The following is a 19,774-nucleotide window of genomic DNA, read 5'->3' as shown; positions in this document are numbered from 1 at the left end:
TTGCTTGTCAAAGTAACTGATTAAATACAAGTGAATGCAAAAGGCAACAATTGATATGTGATATGGATAATGCTTTGTTCTGGGAACATGTTGGGAATGACCTTTCTTGAGAGGACAATTATCTGTGTGTACTAGTGAAGACATCAGATGACATAAATTAACTATGTACTTCTCCAGGGCATTGTTATTTTTTAAAGGAAGTTATTCATCTGCTCTCTGCCTCCAAAGAGCGCACCTGTTGAATACCAGATTATTCAGGAGATTCTGAGAACAGATATTCACTTGTTATTAATCAGGAGCGTTTGGATTAAATTGTTAAAAGTTTTTAAAGTTTATAGATGAGGATATATCACCTATGGAAGGGTGAAAATATGATAAAGCCATTTAGGAAGCTACAAAATGTGAAAATACCTGTGGACTTGGATTCTGAAGTTCAAGCCCAGCTCTGCCATTTATCAACAGGGCTCTGAGGCACCCACTTTACCCCTGCCCAGAACAGAGAGTAAGAGTTACAGGCAGAGGGGCTGGGAGCTGTAAACCCAGGGGCCCTAATGAGATGGCACTGTCTGGGGACATAGACGTGCAGAATAATTCACGGAATCTGAACCTGAATCTGAATGAGGCTCAAATCAAAAGAATCTTCAAAATTAATTTTCTGTGTGCTAGATCAAGATGACTTTGTGCGTCATCCAGGCTCTGGCATAAATTACTGGCTCAGGGTCTAACGTAGATCAGCATCCTGAGAGCCTGCTGTCTTGGCAAGAGGGAAGAAGGGCTAGCTCTTCTTTCTTTTACTTTTTTTCTAACATTTCTTTGTTATTACTATTTACATTTTCTGTCTTACATGAAAGTCTGCAGGGCTTGAAATTGCACGATCCCTTCTCAGTACCCCCTTCAGTGTGGATGCCAGCCAACTTTTGCACTACTAGATTTCCAACTTAGATTTTTAATAGTTTCCATTACTTACATTTTAAAAAGTAAAAAAATAGGAAAATCCACAGTAAAATTTGTCTACAAGAAGAGTTGTCATGTCTTTTAACTATATCCACCTACAAGTAGATTTAAAACAATTAGAAAAAATAATTAACAGTAAAACTTTGAAACACTCACAGAGAAAAAATAAACACTGAAAAAAACAATTTCCCTCTTTTTAATTATGCTGCAGTAAAGGAAAGATTAATAACTCAAGTATCCAAAGTTTCTGTGTTCTATCTCTGATAAAACTGTGGAAAAATAAGAGGATTTATTTCCAAAGTTTGTTTGGAAAGGAAAGATGCATCTAACACAGTAAGGATGCTAATTCTTTTTAATTTCAAGGAAATAACTTTCCCTTAAAAATTAAAAGTGAAGTAAGGTCTACCTTCTTCTGTGTCTCCTTTGAATTCTGAAAGGGTGATCTGTATTCTGACATTTAAGAAGCGTTACTATTTCACACCTAAGTAGCTCTAGATCCTATAGGAACATCTCTGTCTCTGGGTCGTTCCCTCAGGTTGGATTTGAGGGCAGGCCACTGTGGTTTTGCAGGCCTCTGAAGAGTGGCCTCCCAGGGTGATGCCAGGAGGCAGAACGCTAGTGTTCCTGGATTCACATCACTGCCCGTGACTCCCACACTCCCAATATGCACCAGTTGAACATTCTTGGTCAATATCACTTTGAAATTTTTCTTTTATGAAAAAGAAAACTGAGTTTCACTTTCTATTCATAGAACACACAAAGCTCTACTTCCGGTTATGGCTGCAGAGCGAGAGTGTGTGAGTTACTTTGAACAAGTCACCTAACATTTCTTTGTGACACTGCTTCTCCTTTCTTGCTTCCCAAAGGATAATGTAAAAAAGAATAATAATAGCAATAATAGCACTTGCAGAGAAGTTTGGATCTTTTTTAGAGAAAGTACCATACTAACTACAAGATATTATTATCATTTAAAATTAAAAAGAAAAACTCCTTCAACTTGACAGTTTTTAAAAAGTATGTCATCCTGGTATTTCCATAGTTTTAAGGCAAAATCCATCTAAGAAAGTTTTTAATTTCAAGCATTTTATTCAGAAACTGCTTCATCTGAAGCTCTCAAAAATGCTTCAATCCAGGAACCCTTCAGTTGAGCTAGGAGCCCTGGAAATTATCACAATTGTAGCAAAGAAAAGAAAACCCACGGAAACCACATCCTCCAAAAGACGTGTCCCTGCACTAAGACAAGAATTAACTTTTCATGCTGCCCCCATCTGTAGCGACAGAGAAGCCTCTTTTCTTTAACGTCCTCTGGCGGCGTTCTGATCCTGAGAACACTTACACATTGTTATTTCAGAAACTGGGGGTCATTTAGACATTCTGCAGGTTCCCCTGCTATGTAACCAAACTGTGATTTGGCAAATGTTAGATTTTACAGCAAATTTACCAAAATGAGTCGATATACAGCTGTCAACCTGAAATAATCAGAAAGGCCAGAATCTAATTTAAACAGCGTTTATTCAAAGTTTGAGGATGGCGCACCTGGAAACACCCCAAAAGAATGGAGTCAGAGTTGTAAAGGAGGGAACCTTAGGGTTTCCATAGGTAAGAGACGGAGGCATTTTTAGCAGGATTACATTTTTCATACAAGGCTGGTGCATAGTTCCAGGAGCTTGGTTACAGGCAGTGTTTCTTTTTGGGAAAGGGACATTTAACATCTTTTACAGAGTGTGCTATAGTCATAGGTTTTCTGTCATCTGGTCTAAGGAAAATAGGACAAAAAAAGGAGAAGGTAATCTTTAACAAGTTTCATTAATTAAGAAGGCAGGAGGCGGCCAGGCACGGTGGCTCACGCCTGTAATCCCAGCACTTTGGAGGCTGAAGCGGGTGGATCACCTGGAGTCAGGAGTTTGAGACCAGCCTGGCCAACATGGCGAAACCCTGTCTCCACTAAAAATACAAAAATTAGCCAGGCGGGGTGGTGGGCACCTATAATCTCAGCTACTCACGAGGCTGAGGCAGGATAATCACTTGAACCCGGGGGGCGGAGGTTGCAGTGAGCTGAGATCATGCCACTGCACTCCAACATGGGTGAAAGAGTGAAACTCCGTCTCAAAAAAAAAGAGAAAAAAAGAAGTCAGAAAGTGTTTGTCCCTGACGTTGTTTAATTCTCTCTAGTCATTGTACAGAACAAGAGAAAAAAGAAAGCAAGTTAATCTATAATCTGAGAAACAGAAGTTGTAACCATATGTGACGCAGATCACAGTCACGTCTCTCTCAAGGCGTAAAACGCATTTTAGGAATTCCAACAGCTTTTAAATGTTATTTATTTTCACACAGTAATTTATGGGAAATTAATGTTGCATTCTCAACGTTTCCTTAAGGTTTTCTCATCCAAATACACGGGAAATAATGGGCAATGAGTGAACACATATTCAGGAATTCTTGGACTAAAAGAACAAGACACTCAGTGCATCTGAAATGCTGCATCTTTCCTACCTGCCTGCTTTTTTTTTTTGAGATGGAGTCTCGCTCTGTCACCCAGGCTGGAGTGCAGTAGCACGATCTCAGCTCACTGCAAGCTCTGCCTCCCGGGTTCACGCCATTCTCCTGCCTCAGCTTCCCAAGTAGCTGGGACTACAGGCGCCCGCCACCATGCCTGGCTAATTTTTTGTATATTTAGTAGAGACGGGGTTTCACCGTGTTAGCCAGGATGGTCTCGATCTCCTGACCTTGTGATCCACCCGCCTCGGCCTCCCAAAGTGCTGGGATTACGGCCGTGAGCCATTGCGCCCGGCCCCTACACGCCCGCTTTTTAAGCTCACAGATCTGTTCTCATCTTGATGTGACTCTGTAATATTCTTCCAGGCTCATGGCCCATATTATCTGCCCATTCCTTTGTCAGCCATTCTCACATAGTCTCAAAAGTATTGTCACCAGCTTCCCAGAAGACATGAGCATTTGACATCTCCTTCAAGAGAGTGCTGCAGGAAAGTGCATGTCCTCTGTGAAGTTACTAGCCCTCCTTTGTTTTTTGTTGTTGTTGTTTCATTGCTGTTTGTTTGTTTTGAGAAGGAGTCTCACTCTGTCACCCAGACCGGAGTACAGTGGAACGATCTCTGCTCACTGCAACCTCCATCTCCTGGGTTCAAGTGATCCTCCTGCCTCAGCCTCCCAAGTAGCTGGAATTACAAGCATGCGCCACCACGCCCAGCTAATATTTTTTTCTTGGTATTTTAGTAGAGATGGGGTTTCACCATGTTGGCCAGGCAGGTCTCAAACTCCTGACCTCAAGTGATCCGCCCACCTCAGCCTCCCAAAGTGCTGGGATCACGGGCATGAGTCACCACACCCAGCCTACTCTCCCTCCTTTGAAACCTTGCTGAAAAACTACCTACTCTATAAATCACTCTCAGATACGCTAAATCCTACTTGTCATTCAGGCGCTCAGGCTTCTCGGCTTACGTGACCCAGAAAGATGATTTTGCTCCTGTACTGCTGGGTGTCTTCTGTGACTTCTGTCGTATGTTCTGTTTAAATAATACCCTCTCTATGTAAATAATACATTCCTTGATACCAAGATGCATGTTTCGCTCTTTTCTTTTGTTTCATTTGCCCCTAGAATGCTAGATAACATTCAGGGGCTTGGCACAGGGGGAATGGAAGAGAAAAAGAAAGATAAATGGTCTGACCGTAGATTACACTGGCTGACTCAGGTGCCAGGAAGGCTGGTCCCAAATAGAATGGCAGAGGAGAAGTCTTCTTTGACAAAGCCTCTTCCCATCCCTCTCTGACCTCCTGTTTCATTATTTTCCCCTTCATCCCAGAGTTCACATGATCTTGTACCCTCTATAGCTATCAGGTCTCTGCCTTGATTTTTTTAAATTTTATTTTATTATTATTATACTTTAAGTTTTAGGGTACATGTGCACAATGTGCAGGTTTGTTACATACATATACATGTGCCATGTTGGTGTGCTGCACCCATTAACTCGTCATTTAGCATTAAGTGTATCTCCTAATGCTATCCCTCCCCCTTCCCCCCACCCCACAACAGTCCCCAGAGTGTGATGTTCCCCTTCCTGTGTCCATGTGTTCTCGTTGTTCATTTCCCACCTATGAGTGAGAATATGCGGTGTTTGGTTTTTTGTCCTTGCGATACTTTGCTAAGAATGATGATTTCCAGTTTCATCCATGTCCCTACAAAGGACATGAACTCATCATTTTTTATGGCTTCATAGTATTCCATAGTGTATATGTGCCACATTTTCTTAATCCAGTCTCTTGTTGTTGGACATTTGGGTTGGTTCCAACTCTTTGCTATTGTGAATAGTGCCGCAATAAACATACGTGTGCATGTGTCTTTATAGCAGCATGATTTATAGTCCTTTGGGTATATACCCAGTAATGGGATGGCTGGGTCAAATGGTATTTCTAGTTCTAGATCCCTGAGGAATCCCCACACTGACTTCCACAATGGTTGAACTAGTTTACAGTCCCACCAACAGTGTAAAAGTGTTCCTATTTCTCCACATCCTCTTCAGCACCTGTTGTTTGCTGACTTTTTAATGATCACCATTTTAACTGGTGTGAGATGGTATCTCATTGTGGTTTTGATTTGCATTTTTCTGATGGCTAGTGATGATGAGCATTTTTTTCATGTGTTTTTTGGCTGCATAAATGTATTCTTTTGAGAAGTGTCTGTTCATATCCTTTGCCGACTTTCTGATGGGGTTGTTTGTTTTTTTCTTGTAAATTTGTTTGAGTTCATTGTAGATTCTGGATATTAGCCCTTTGTCAGATGAGTAGGTTCCGAAAATTTTCTCCCATTTTGTGGGTTGCCTGTTCACTCTGATGGTAGTTTCTTTTGCTGTGCAGAAGCTCTTTAGTTTAATTAGATCCTATTTGTCAATTTTGGCTTTTGTTGCCATTGCTTTTGGTGTTTTAGATATGAAGTCCTTGCCCATGCCTATGTCCTGAATGGTATTGCATAGGTTTTCTTCCAGGGATTTTATGGTTTTAGGTCTAACATGTAAGTCTTTAATCCATCTTGAATTCATTTTTGTATAAGGTGTAAGAAAGGGATCCAGTTTCAGCTTTCTACATATGGCTAGCCAGTTTTCCCAGCACCATTTATTAAATAGGGAATCCTTTCCCCATTGCTTGTTTTTGTCAGGTTTGTCAAAGATCAGATAGACGTAGATACGCAGCATTATTTCTGAGGGCTCTGTTCTGTTCCATTGGTCTATATCTCTGTTTTGGTACCACTACCATGCTGTTTTGGTTACTGTAGCCTTGTAGTATAGTTTGAAGTCAGGTAGCATGATGCCTCCAGCTTTGTTCTTTTGGCTTAGGATTGACTTGGCGATGCGGGCTCTTTTGTGGTTCCATATGAACTTTAAAGTAGTTTTTTCCAATTCTGTGAAGAAAGTCATTGGTAGCTTGATGGGGATGGCATTGAATCTATAAATTACCTTGGGCAGTATGGCCATTTTCACAATATTGATTCTTCAACCCATGAGCATGGAATGTTCTTCCATTTGTTTGTATCCTCTTTTATTTCATTGAGCAGTGGTTTGTAGTTCTCCTTGAAGAGGTCCTTCACATCCCTTGTAAGTTGGATTCCTAGGTATTTTATTCTCTTTGAAGCAATTGTGAATGGGAGTTCACTCATGATTTGGCTCTCTGTTTGTCTGTGATTGGTGTACAAGAATGCTTGTGATTTTTGTACATTGATTTTGTATCCTGAGACTTTGCTGAAGTTGCTTATCAGCTTAAGGAGATTTTGGGCTGAGACAATGGGGTTTTCTAGATATACAATCATGTCATCTGCAAACAGGGACAATTTGACTTCCTCTTTTCCTAATTGAATACCCTTCATTTCCTTCTCCTGCCTAATTGCCCTGGCCAGAACTTCCAGCACTATGTTGAATAGGAGTGGTGAGAGAGGGCATCCCTGTCTTGTGCCCGTTTTCAAAGGGAATGCTTCCAGTTTTTGCCCATTCAGTATGATATTGGCTGTGGGTTTGTCATAGATAGCTCTTATTATTTTGAGATACGTCCCATCAATACCTAATTTATTGGGAGTTTTTAGCATGAAGGGTTGTTGAATTTTGTCAAAGGCCTTTTCTGCATCTATTGAGATAATCGTGTGGTTTTTGTCTTTGTTTCTGTTTATATGCTGGATTACATTTATTGATTTGTGTATGTTGAACCAGCCTTGCATCCCAGGGATGAAGCCCACTTGATCATGGTAGATAAGCTTTTTGATCTGCTGCTGGATTCAGTTTGCCAGTATTTTATTGAGGATTTTTGCATCAATGTTCATCAAGGATATTGGTCTAAAATTCTCTTTTTTGGTTGTGTCTCTGCCAGGCTTTGGTATCAGGATGAGGCTGGCCTCATAAAACGAGTGAGGGAGGATTCCCTCTTTTTCTATTGATTGGAATAGTTTCAGAAGGAATGGTACCAGCTCCTCCTTGTACCTCTGGTAGAATTCAGCTGTGAATCCATCAGGTCCTGGACTCTTTTTGGTTGGTAAGCTATTGATTATTGCCACAATTTCAGAGCCTGTTATTGGTCTATTCAGAGATTCAACTTCTTCCTGGTTTAGTCTTGGGAGGGTGTATGTGTCGCAGAATTTATCCATTTCTTCTAGATTTTCTAGTGTATTTGCGTAGAGGTGTTTGTAGTATTCTCTGATGGTAGTTTGTATTTCTGTGGGATCGGTGGTGATATCCCCTTTAGCATTGTTTATTGCGTCTATTTGATTCTTCTCTCTTTTCTTCTTTATTAGTCTTGCTAGCAGTCTATCAATTTTGTTGATCTTTTCAAAAAACCAGCTCCTGGATTCATTAATTTTTGGAAGGGTTTTTTGTGTCTATTTCCTTCAGTTCTGCTCTGATTTTAGTTATTTCTTGCCTTCTGCTAGCTTTTGAATGTGTTTGCTCTTGCTTTTCTAGTTCTTTTAATTGTGATGTTAGGGTGTCAATTTTGGATCTTTCCTGCTTTCTCTTGTGGGCATTTAGTGCTATAAATTTCCTTCTACACACTGCTTTGAATGTGTTCCAGAGATTCTGGTATGTTGTGTCTTTGTTCTCATTGGTTTCAAAGAACATCTTTATTTCTGCCTTCATTTCATTATGTACCCAAGCAGTCATTCAGGAGCAGGTTGTTCAGTTTCCATGTAGTTGAGTGGTTCTGAGTGAGTTTCTTAATCCTGAGTTCTAGTTTGATTGCACTGTGGTCTGAGAGACAGTTTGTTATAATTTCTGTTCTTTTACATTTGCTGAGGAGTGCTTTACTTCCAACTATGTGGTCAATTTTGGAATAGGTGTGGTGTGGTGCTGAAAAAAAATGTATATTGTATTGATTTGGGGTGGAGATTTCTGTAGATGTCTATTAGGTCTGCTTGGTGCAGAGCTGAGTTCAATTCCTGAGTATCCTTGTTAACTTTCTGTCTCATTGATCTGTCTAATGTTGACAGTGGGGTGTTAAAGTCTCCCATTATTATTGTGTGGGCATCTAAGTTTCTTTGTAGGTCACTCAGGACTTGCTTTATGAATCTGGGTGCTCCTGTGTTGGGTGCGTATATATTTAGGATAGTTATCTCTTCTTGTTGAATTGATCCCTTCACCATTATGTAATGGCCTTCTTTGTCTCTTTTGATCTTTGTTGATTTAAAGTCTGTTTTATCAGAGATTAGGATTGCAACCCCTGCCTTTTTTTGTTTTCCATTTGCTTGGTAGATCTTCCTCCATCCCTTTATTTTGAGCCTATGTGTGTCTCTGCACGTGAGATGGGTTTCCTGAATACAGCACACTGATGGGTCTTGACTCTTTATCCAATCTGCCAGTCTGTGTCTTTTAATTGGAGCACTTAGTCCATTTACATTTAAAGTTAATATTGTTATGTGTGAATTTGATCCTGTCATTATGATGTTAGCTGGTTATTTTGCTCGTTAGTTGATGCAGTTTCTTCCTAGTCTCGATGGTCTTTACAATTTGGCATGTTTTTGCAGTGGCTGGTACCAGTTGTTCCTTTCCATGTTTAGTGTTTCCTTCAGGAGCTCTTTTAGGGCAGGCCTGGTGGTGACAAAATCTCTCAGCGTTTGCTTGTCTGTAAAGTATTTTATTTCTCCTTCACTTATGAAGCTTAGTTTGGCTGGATATGAAATTCTGGGTTGAACATTCTTTTCTGATTTTTAGAGTTTCCAGTTTTTCTGCTCTTTTTCCCATCTTTGTGGTTTTATCTACCTTTGGTCTTTGATGATGGTGACGTACAGATGCTTTTTTGGTGTGGGTGTCCTTTCTGTTTGTTAGTTTTCCTTCTAACAGACAGGACCCTCAGCTGCAGGTCTGTTGGAGTTTGCTAGAGGTCCACTCCAGACCCTGTTTGCCTGGGTATCAGCAGCGGTGGCTGCAGAACAGCGGTGGCTGTAGAACAGCAGATTTTTCATGAACCACAAATGCTGCTGCCTGATCGTTCCTCTGGAAGTTTTGTCTCAGAGGAGTACCCGGCTGTGTGAGGTGTCAGTCTGCCCCTACTGGGGGTTGCCTCCCAGTTAGGCTGCTCAGGGGTCAGGGACCCACTTGAGCAGGCAGTCTGCCCATTCTCAGATATCCAGCTGCGTGCTGGGAGAACCACTACTCTCTTCAAAGCTGTCAGACAGGGACATTTAAGTCTGCAGAGGTTACTGCTGTCTTTTTGTTTGTCTGTGCCCTGCCCCCAGAGGTTGAGCCTACAGTGGTGGGCAGGCCTCCTTGAGCTGTGGTGGGCTCCACCCTGTTCGAGCTTCCTGGCTGCTTTGTTTACCTAAGCAAGCCTGGGCAATGGCAGGCGCCCCTCCCCCAGCCTCGCTTCCGCCTTGCAGTTTGATTTCAGACTGCTGTGCTAGCAATCAGTGAGACTCCGTGGGCGTAGGACCCTCTGAGCCAGGTGCGGGATATAATCTCCTGGTGTGCCATTTTTTAAGCCCTTTGGAAAAGCGCAGTATAAGGGTGGGAGTGACCCAATTTTCCAGGTGCCATCTGTCACCCCTTTCTTTGACTAGGAAGGGGAATTCCCTGACCCCTTGCACTTCCCAAGTGAGGCAATGCCTCGCCCTGCTTCAGCTCAGGCACGATGTGCTTCACCCACTGTCCTGCACCCACTGTCTGGCACTCCCTAGTGAGATGAACCGGGTACCTCAGATGGAAATGCAGAAATCACCCGTCTTCTGCGTCGCTCACGCTGGGAGCTGTAGACCGGAGCTGTTTCTATTGGGCCATCTTGGCTCCACCCCCCGATTATTTTTTTTTTTTTTTTGAGACAGTCTAGCTCTGTTGCCCAGGTGGCTCAATGCAACTTCCACCTCCTGAGTTCAAGTGATTCTCCTGCCTCAGCCTCCCAAGTAGCTGGGGTTACAGGTGTGTGCCACCATGCCTGGCTAATTTTTGTATTTTTAGTAGAGATGGGATTTCACCATATTGGCCAGGCTGGTCTTGAACTCCTGACCTCTAGTGATCCACCCACCTCAGCCTCCCAAAATGCTGGGATTATAGGTGTGAGCCACCATGCTTGGCCTCTGCCTTGATCCTTGACCGTAAAATCATTCTTGTCCATCTCCTTGTCTCTCCGCCTTAAAACTTCTGTCACTTCAGGATCCTCTTCTCCAGCACCAGTCTTAGAGAAAATATCTGATAAATAGCATAGAGCAGTTTAATATGTGCTGTTCCTAGCAACGATTTCTTCATAAAGTGGGGCAGAGTGGAGGTTCCTTATTAGACCCAACATTATGTTGTATTTGAGGTGATTACAGTTCCCATCCTGAGGAGGTGACACTCGTGGGACTCTTCAGGGGAAACTGTGGGAATATATGAGCGTCAGAATCAACCTACTGCAGAGATTCGAGTGCCAAACCACAGAAAAGCTCTCTATCGCAAAGCAGGAGGAAGAGCAGGAGGGAAAGGTGATAGGGAGGATCCCTCGGGGTGGTAAGAAGAGGAACAGAGGAGTTAGGAGTATCGGAAGACAGGAGAGGAAAGTATTTCAAGTGAGAAAGGATCATATATTTAATGTGGTGAAGAGTTGACAATCAAAAACTGAGTGTGGAATGTGTTACGGAGGAGGAACAGACAATAAAGTGTGAAGGAGTGAGTGGTGGATGGGCAGATTCAGTGGTGATACAGAAATCTTCCCGAAAGAGTTTTCAGAAGATGGAAGCTCATTATGACTGCAGAGTGTAAGGGATGAGAATCATGGGAAATGCTTGAGCCAGAGATGGAGAAACCAGACAAGAGGGAGGCTATTCAGATTGTAGCCTTTTCAGATAGGCTTCTTTCACTTAAGAATATGCGTGAGAACTCATTTTTCGTTGCTCAGTAATATTCCATTGTATGGATGTACCACCATTTATCCATTCACCTGTTGAGATGCATCTTGGTTGCTCAGAATAACTAACAACTAATGATTTGCTATGTTCTTTTGTTTTCCTTCTAATGACAGACTCCGTGGATCAAGAATTTTAGAGTAGGGAGGGGTGGTAGAGGTTATCAGGTCAGATCCCCTCATTTTGCAGCAAAGGGAATGGAGCTCCAGAGAAGATAAGCCTAGCTGGTCACAGGAGAGTGCTCTTTTCTGTGGTCAATCCAAAATTATTAGTAAAGTTGAGACTTCAAGATACCTCAACACAAATCCAACTCACACCTTATTTAATTGGAAAATTATTCATTCCATGTCCTAAACCTTAGACCCAAGCAAGAGGGGTTCTGCGCAGCCTTTCATTTAGAATCCTCCCTTTGGCCTTTCTCATACCACACTCCTTCCTGTGAAGCCAAGAGGTCATCTCTGTTCCTAAACCACTCCCCAGGACCTCAGAATTCCATAACTAAACAGCCTCAAGCCTATGTAGACATCTCCCTAGGTTCTGTCCTTGAAAGGGGCAGGAGGGGACTTTCCCAATATGGCCAATTAACTGGTGCAGAATTTCGAGGGATCCTGAATTTGTCACTGGCCTTCTTGGTCATTATGCAGTTATATTTCCCAAGAGACAGAGAACATATAGGAATGTAGAGCATATTTAATTGAATTGTTGGTGAGCTTGAATAATAACACTTAAACCTGGGGACCCACGGTGTGGGGCCTCCCTCTGCACACTTGCTCCAAATCTTGCAAAGGTTGGGGCTGTCCTTGTTCTGATTATAATGCAACTTAATGCTTTTCTTCCCTGTGTGATAAAATAATAACAATGTATGTGATAAAGTTAATACATAAGGAGTTTTTACTATATGCCAGGCACAGGGCTGAATACTTTATATGAATTCTTTCATTTAATTTTAAATATGAACGATAGCTCCCCTTTCTTCTTCAGAGCAGAATTCCCGACTCTTTCCATTGGCTGTCATAGGAGATGTCCCAAAGTAAAGTTGAATTCTATCTCTGGTTTCCATCTTGTTATACTATAGTCTTCACTGTTATAACATTTGTTACATGTGCTTAACATATGATACTTTGAAAGGTGTGATGGTAAATTTAGATGTTTTGTCATAAATATTTTGATCTTAATTTTATTTATTTTCCAGAGATTGCAAATATTCTCTTGTGTAAAATTTATTACGTTGGTTTACTAGCCTTCGAAGAAAAAAGATACCTCAGAAAAATGACTATAATTATTCTTTTCCTTCTTTTCCCATCTTATTTTTCTGGAGAGGGAGTCTATAAATCTGACCTTATTTGCATGATATTTGCCAAGTTCTCAGGGCATTTACAAAATTAACTGTTATTAGTTTGATAAAAATCATTAATTTCTTTAATGCTATAAACCTGTCATTCATCCTATAATATATGCACATTTGCCAGCCGTTTCCTTGTTTACTCAATATTTGACTAGCTGTGTTGAATAGTCTTCACAACTAAACACTTTTCCATTCTTTTTATTCTTGTTCTCTCACTTGAAAAATGTAATCACTGTAAGAAGAAAGCAGTGTAGAAGCTAGGTTGTATTAAATAACGTTTGAGGCCGCTTTTACAATTCACCCTTTACTAATTCTAGAATATTCACAAAATGTCCTATTCCTCCCTTTAAAGAACTATCTTATGTTTTAAATAGTGATATATTTTGACAGCTCTAGGACCCTTAACTCCTCCAAATGATATTCGTGTATGCAAACGCAGTCCTATGAGAATTATACAACTGATTTTGTTAAATCTATCACTTCGATCTTGTATTTAATCATCATTTTTTTTAAGACAGGGTCTCACTCTGTTACCCAGGCTGGCTTTGGACTCTTAGGCTCAAGTGGTCCTCCTGCCTCAGCTTCATGAATAGCTGAGATTGCAGGCATGCACCTCTGCACCCAACTTAAATACCATTTCTTTAAAACATCAGTAACACAAACATAAAAGAGTCATACAGCTTTGACTACCCACCTATCTACAGAAGGTCAACATTGTTTATTGCCTTCAGTTGTCTGGAAATCACAACAAAGCTGTAGGTAATGGTGACTCTCTCATTTTCATGGACAGGGTTCATTTTTCAGAGGAGGAAACCAAGGACCTGTAATGGTGGCATTTACCTGATCACACAGCTGATTAGCGACAGTCCCATTTCTCACAGACTAGAATTTCCATTCGACAGATGCTTTGCCAGGAGTTGTTGACAGTCGGCAAGACTGGGATGCGTTTGACATGTCCCATCCCCCAATGGCATCACAGCTTCAGTTCTCACCCACCAGAAAGATCATTTGCCTCGGTTAATGTATTACCCGCCATAAAGACGTGAGGTCTAGACTAGTAAGTGCCATTTACAATTAACCCAACACAGGCCACATTCTCTCCCTCCCTCCCCACCATCTCTCTCTGTCTCTCTCTCTCTGTCTCTCTCTCTCTCTGTCTCTCTCTCTCTGTCTCTCTCTCTCTCTCTCTCTCTCTCTCTCTCTCGGTCAGCCTGCTTTGGATCCTCTCTCAGCAGGTGGCCAGAACCTAAAGGGCAGCCCAGGAGGGAATCTAATTCTGTTTTCTTCTTTCTTTGGAGAGCCATCAGCCAGAGAACTATTCATTTGCTTCCTTTGGGAAGTATTTGCTGGTTTTTGGATTGGTTTTGGTTTTATCTTTCCTGGCTTTTAAATTGTTTCCTAGAAGGACAGCCGCCATCAGTTATCAATTTCCCACTGAGGGTCAGTGCAGAGCTTCATTTCCACACACACTAATTTGTTTAATACCCACAGCAACCCTAGGAGGCAGGAGTATTATTACCCCATTTCACAAATAAAATGAAGCTCAGGAGAGGTTCAGTCAAGTCTCCAGAGTTACAAATAGAGGGGCTTTGAACCCAGAGCTGAGTAAGGATGAAGCCCACATTCTTCGCAATTACTCTGAGTCTCATTCTTCTTTGTTTGTTCCTATCTACGCCAGCCCAGAGTCTTTCCAGCAGCAGACACTTCTTTTTGCTTGCAGCTCTGCAGAGGTTCTAGTCAGCTGTGGGTTGCCTTCAACTCTGGGCACTCCTTCCCCAGCTGTTTATGAAAGTTTGAGCCTATTATATTTGTATTTACCTTTTATGATGGGATTTTGGATTCAGCTTTTAAAAGGCTTATCTATCCCTCAAAATGTGATCCTCAAAATCCAAACCTCAGGACCGTGTAGTTTGTATGTGCATGCATTTGTGCTAATTTTATCACAGAGCCATCTCTGTGGCCCAAAGTGGGCCCAGGATATCACGGATGACTCGATTCCCAGGCTTTCCAAACAGGAGCGTCCTCTAGAGAGACAGCAGGTCCTCCAGGCCGGATCACACAAGCTGGACTTCCAGGCATGGACCGTCCCTGCTCCCCTTCAAGAAGCCCACGTTTGACCAGGCATTCATCCAAGCCAGAGGGTTAAACTGATGCAAAATGCCATCACAAAGGACAAAAAACAGTCAGTGCAATTTTCCCATGCTGTGGCTTAATATAAAGATGAGAACCAGAACAGATATTTGACAGATGTATTGTGGAGCCTGCAGTTCTCTTGGGAGGGTTAAATGTGGGGCATCCAACATACTGTAAATCTCCATTGCTGTTAATTAATAATCACTAGCAACGTAGTCTTCTTCTCACCCTCATGGTAGTAAACACTGACTGTGCCCTGTGATCTCTTAGACTTTTATGGCCAATTCAACCCCCCCAGTGCTCACCACTAGTGTGGCGTCTGATTCAGACCTGAGAACAGGTGAGAAGGTGTGTGGAATGCATGGGATTGGGGCTGAACTGTTGCCTCCAGTCCCCTCCCACCACTTTCTCCACATCTAACTAAATTGACTGCTAAATTCTGAAATATCAGCCTTTCTAGGAATTTGTAAGCATCCAAACACTTAGAAGAAACCGTTCACTCAAGCACTGTTGGAAATGGTTTCACTTTACACTTTCATATGCTTTGCTCTCATGAGTACTTAAAAGAAGATTCCACCTTTGTGGCTTGTATAGGGCCATTACAGTTTGAGTAAAAAGGTGAGGTTAGAACAGAAGCTTTCTATGGTGCTCATAAGAGCAAGAGGTAGCGTGAGAAAGCAGGTGTGTGCAGGCAAAGCCAATGACGACTCTCAAATTGGGTTTGAAATCTGTGTTAAGTCATGATTTATGTCAGCTGAGAATTTGGGCCTGTCCAGAAGAGAAAAGGGTGGGCTTCACTTAAAGATATATGGAATTAGTAAATCAGATTGGAAACTAACATTGAAAACAGATGGATGCTTACCTTGACCTGGATTATTGACATAATTGCCACAATACTTGGTTTCCCCATTCTGTGTTGCCCAGGCGAGCAGTCTCACTGTCAGACCAGAACAATGTTCTACCATTACCTCCTATGCTGCATGGCCTCTGTTGGGTTCACATCAAAATGTAAAGGTTAATTCTGTTAAGAAACCACCCAGGTGAGACTTTCAGGTGCAAATTCATGCCCAGATGCACCAAAGGTCCCCACACTTTATGGATTACTGATTCTGTGATGCATTACAACCCTTTAAAAATCAGGTTTCTCAAAAAAAAACATTGTCTCACATCATTGAGGAGCTGAGGCTGGTTACAATCCTGGCCGCCTCTGATATGCCCACCACAGCCTGAAGACCACTCAGCCCTGCTTCTGACTGTGGCCACTCGAGGGCTCCAGCTCTACTGACATACATCGTGTCCTCTGCCAGAAGAACTCCGTCATAAACTGTGGCTTGCCTCTGCCATGAGTTAAGTCAGGACTGGAGAAAAATAAGGTTAAACTTGATTGCAAGCTTCAAGGAGGAATGACTGACATGCCCTGCCCACTCCCCACCATGCCGTGCCCATAGAATATGCTCAGTAGCTAATTACTGAGTGTTGAATGAATGAATGTTTTCAAGCTCCACCCTTGGAGTCAGAGACCAAAACACATTCTCCTTATCACCCTGCACCCTGTCACTTTCGATAAGTATATGATCAGCACATGCTAAGTGGCCCTAAGTGCCTGGCACCATCCCATTGTCTGGCCAGCAGGTCAACTGGACTCTCCCTTGTGCCCCAGCTCATCTGCTGGGTTGTAACACGCAAGCATCTAGATGTCACACGGTATCCCACCTAGATTCCCCAGGCTTCCTGGGGCTCAAAAACATAGATTGTTTAAATGATTTTGACAGTCTTCTGATAAGTGATTTCACAACAGAATTGGTTCCCCTGAAATGATCTAATCCATTTAAAAAGTAGTCCTCCTTGTTGTATTTTCTCTAAAGAGCTAAAAATTGGAACTGTGACTCAGAATGGTGGCTCACACCTGTAATCCCAGCACTTTGGGAGGCCAAGGTAGGCGGATCACCTGAGGTCAAGAGTTGGAGACCAGCCTGGCTAACATGGCGAAACCCTGTCTCTGTTAAAAATACAAAAATTAGCTGGGCATGGTGGTGCATGCCTGTAGTCCCAGCTACTAGGGAGGCTGAAGGGGGAGAATCACTTGAAGCCAGGAGGCAGAGGTTGCAGTGAGCCGAGATCCTGCCACTGCACTCCAGCCTGGGAGACAGAGTGAGACCCTGTCTCGGACAAAATAAATAAATAAAAATGAAATGAAATAAAAGTTGGAATTGTTTTGTTTTTCCACAGGAAAACCTCTTTTTTGTGATGGAGTATCTCAACGGAGGGGACTTAATGTACCACATCCAAAGCTGCCACAAGTTCGACCTTTCCAGAGCGACGTAAGAGGCTTTAAAGGGTTTGGGGGTTTTCCACTGTTCTTGTTAGTTCTTGCTTGTTTTTTTTTTTTTTTTTTCCCACCTGGCATGCCTGAATCCCAGGGCCAGGTAAACCCTCGGGAATACATCAAGCAAGGCAACAGTTTTCCCAGGTTGTGAAACTGAAATTTGTGTCAGTTTGGTTTCATTTCTCTATGATTTAAAACTAACTACTTGGTTTTAAGGAACCATCCCGATTCATCAGGCTTCTAACTAACCTGAGCACAGAAGCAAATATGTGCCCTTTGGAAAGGACGCAGTGAAATGGACTGCGGACCTCAAGGGTGGTCCCCAGGGATGGAGCTTGTAGCTGAGGCCTCTCATGGAAAGCCTGATGTGGAGGCATAAAGCTTTAGGAAGCAGGAAGAGGAACTTAGTCCATCTGAGAACAAAGCTTCACCTTCCTAGTGCCAGGCAGCCTGAGACACGTGGAGATGGGCAGGCTGTGGGTACCTGGTGGGACTGCACCTGCATCCACAGCTCTCACTGCCCCTCCTGCCCATGCTGTTCCCCTTGAGTCCTACTTCCTGCTCCCCATGACATGCAAGTAAAAGGAAGTTCTGCCACTGGGCGCCTTGGAAGATGATGAGTACATGCTAGCTTCCTTTGCTCAGCGCTCAATAATCCCTCCCTCCCATCTGCACGAACACTTTGAGTGGTTTAGGTTGAAGTGGGTTGAGAAATGGATTTGGTCCGCCAGCTCCTATAAAAACCCTGGCTGGAATGGCTGTTTATCACATCTAGTGGGTAGCACTCTGCTGAGCTCATTGCCTCTGGGAAACCTCAGCAATGCACCCAAAGGTCATTTTACTGGATTTCTGCAGCAGAGAAATCATCGGGCATTTTTCATGCTAGAAAGGATTCACTTAATCCACTGTCGTCTCCAGCCAGCCCGGACCCACGCTATCCTTCCTGTCCTAAATGCCTTCCAGGAAGGAGAATTTTGCATTCTTCCACAAGATCCAGCAAACTTCCCTTCCAGGAAGCTGTCTCATATCCGACCTTAATCCCACCAGTGATGGGGTAAACTCATTTCCTTTAACCTTGTCACCATTGAAGATGAAGTGTAACTTATCTTGCATCTGCTAATATCCTCTTTTCCACCTCATGGGCTGTAAGTGTTGCCCAGGCTAAAGGCTCTCAGTTCGAAAATAAACCAGCCAGTTCTATTCAGAATGGTGCATACAGGTCTATGGGTGCCAACCAGAGTTTAAAACAAAGGGAGAAATTATTTGCCTATTATCTATACTATTACTTTTTTTTTTTTTTTGAGTCAGAGTCTTGCTCTGTCGCCCAGGCTGGAGTGCAGTGGTGTGATCTCAGCTCACTGCAACCTCTGCCTCCCAGGTTCAAATGATTATCAAGCCTCAGCTTCCTGGGTAGATGGGGCTACAGGCGCCCAACACCATGCCCTGCTAATTTTTGTGTTTTTACTAGAGACGGTGTTTCACCATGTTGCCCACGCTGGTCTGGAACTCCTGACCTCAAGTGATCCACCTGCTTGGGCCTCCCAAAGTGCTAGGATTACAGGCGTGAGCCACCGTACCTGGCCTATACTATTACTTTTAATGTCTGTGTATGTTTTATTAGCAATAGCAAAAACAAAAAAATGACAATGTGAGCATTATTGTTTAAAATATAAGAACAAGTACTAGATACAGGCAGGACTCACTTAAGATGCCAGCTCTGTTTTATGCTGTTAGGACTGAGGCTGGAGGTGTCTGAGCCTCCACTTTCTTATGTGTAGAATGAATGGACACCATCTTCCTTGTTAGGCTTCAACAGAGTTATGTGTGTATGCCATTTAGCCCCACACAGCATGTCAGAAAAAGGTCAGTCTGGGTTTGGGATTTTATTTTGTTCCGTGACTACATTCATGTTGAACCTTGGTTCTCTTTCCCCCAGGTTTTATGCCGCTGAAATCATTCTTGGTCTGCAATTCCTTCATTCCAAAGGAATAGTCTACAGGTAAATTTTGCTTTGTGGAAACAAATGCTAAGATATCGGCTTTCCTGGCTCAGTTAATTTAATCATTGCACCAAGTGCTGCGAGACAGCCCATGTGATTTCGTGGGAGTAAGCTCCACACATAGGTCTCCTACCCACAGTGATTACACGGATGATGACTTACAACCAAGGAAGACATTCCAGTCTCAAAAGCAGGAAAGTGCTGAGCCCATTCTGTCCTCTATGCTGGTTCTCACTTGAATTCCTTCTTTCACCTTCCTTCTCCCATTTTCACTGCCCTATTTTCTCTTTCTTAGCTTATCTTATGGTTTCTTTCTCTTTTGTCCCCTTCATGCCTCTTATTTTTGCTTGTCTTTGCTTTGAGCCACCTAGAAATGCTTATGGAATTTTCTCCTTCTCTGCTGTATGACATCATTTCACGTTCTTCTGTCCAAGCTCTTAGATTGATGCAATTGTACCTCAATCTCCTTACTTCCTTTCTCAAAATGTAGTTGGCACTTATTTAACATACAAATCTTTACAAACTTACTATCAGGTTTCCAACTCACTGCAGATTAGGAGGAAAAATAGAAAGGAAGAAAAAGAAAGGATCTAGTGAGGAGGATGGCTGAGCTGCTGGAGACCAGATAATTAGTATTGAAGCTTTGGTGCTTAC

The 19,774-nt window shown here is 42.6% G+C and overlaps 1 protein-coding gene across 1 annotated transcript in view; it reads left to right on the top strand.

Annotated features, from left to right (window-relative positions):
- The window catches only part of PRKCQ (protein kinase C theta), a 199,710-nt gene that overhangs the window by 110,208 nt on the left and 69,728 nt on the right, over positions 1-19,774 (top strand). Inside the window, exons 13-14 of the mRNA XM_058431256.1 lie at positions 17,025-17,116; positions 19,058-19,120. Coding sequence (XP_058287239.1) covers positions 17,025-17,116; positions 19,058-19,120 — 155 coding nt within the window. The remainder of the gene's footprint in view (positions 1-17,024; positions 17,117-19,057; positions 19,121-19,774) is intronic.

Source organism: Hylobates moloch, unplaced genomic scaffold (assembly GCF_009828535.3).
Source record: "Hylobates moloch isolate HMO894 unplaced genomic scaffold, HMol_V3 SCAFFOLD_2, whole genome shotgun sequence".
Classification (NCBI taxonomy): domain Eukaryota; kingdom Metazoa; phylum Chordata; class Mammalia; order Primates; family Hylobatidae; genus Hylobates; species Hylobates moloch.
This window is presented reverse-complemented; position numbering and strand designations above follow the sequence as displayed.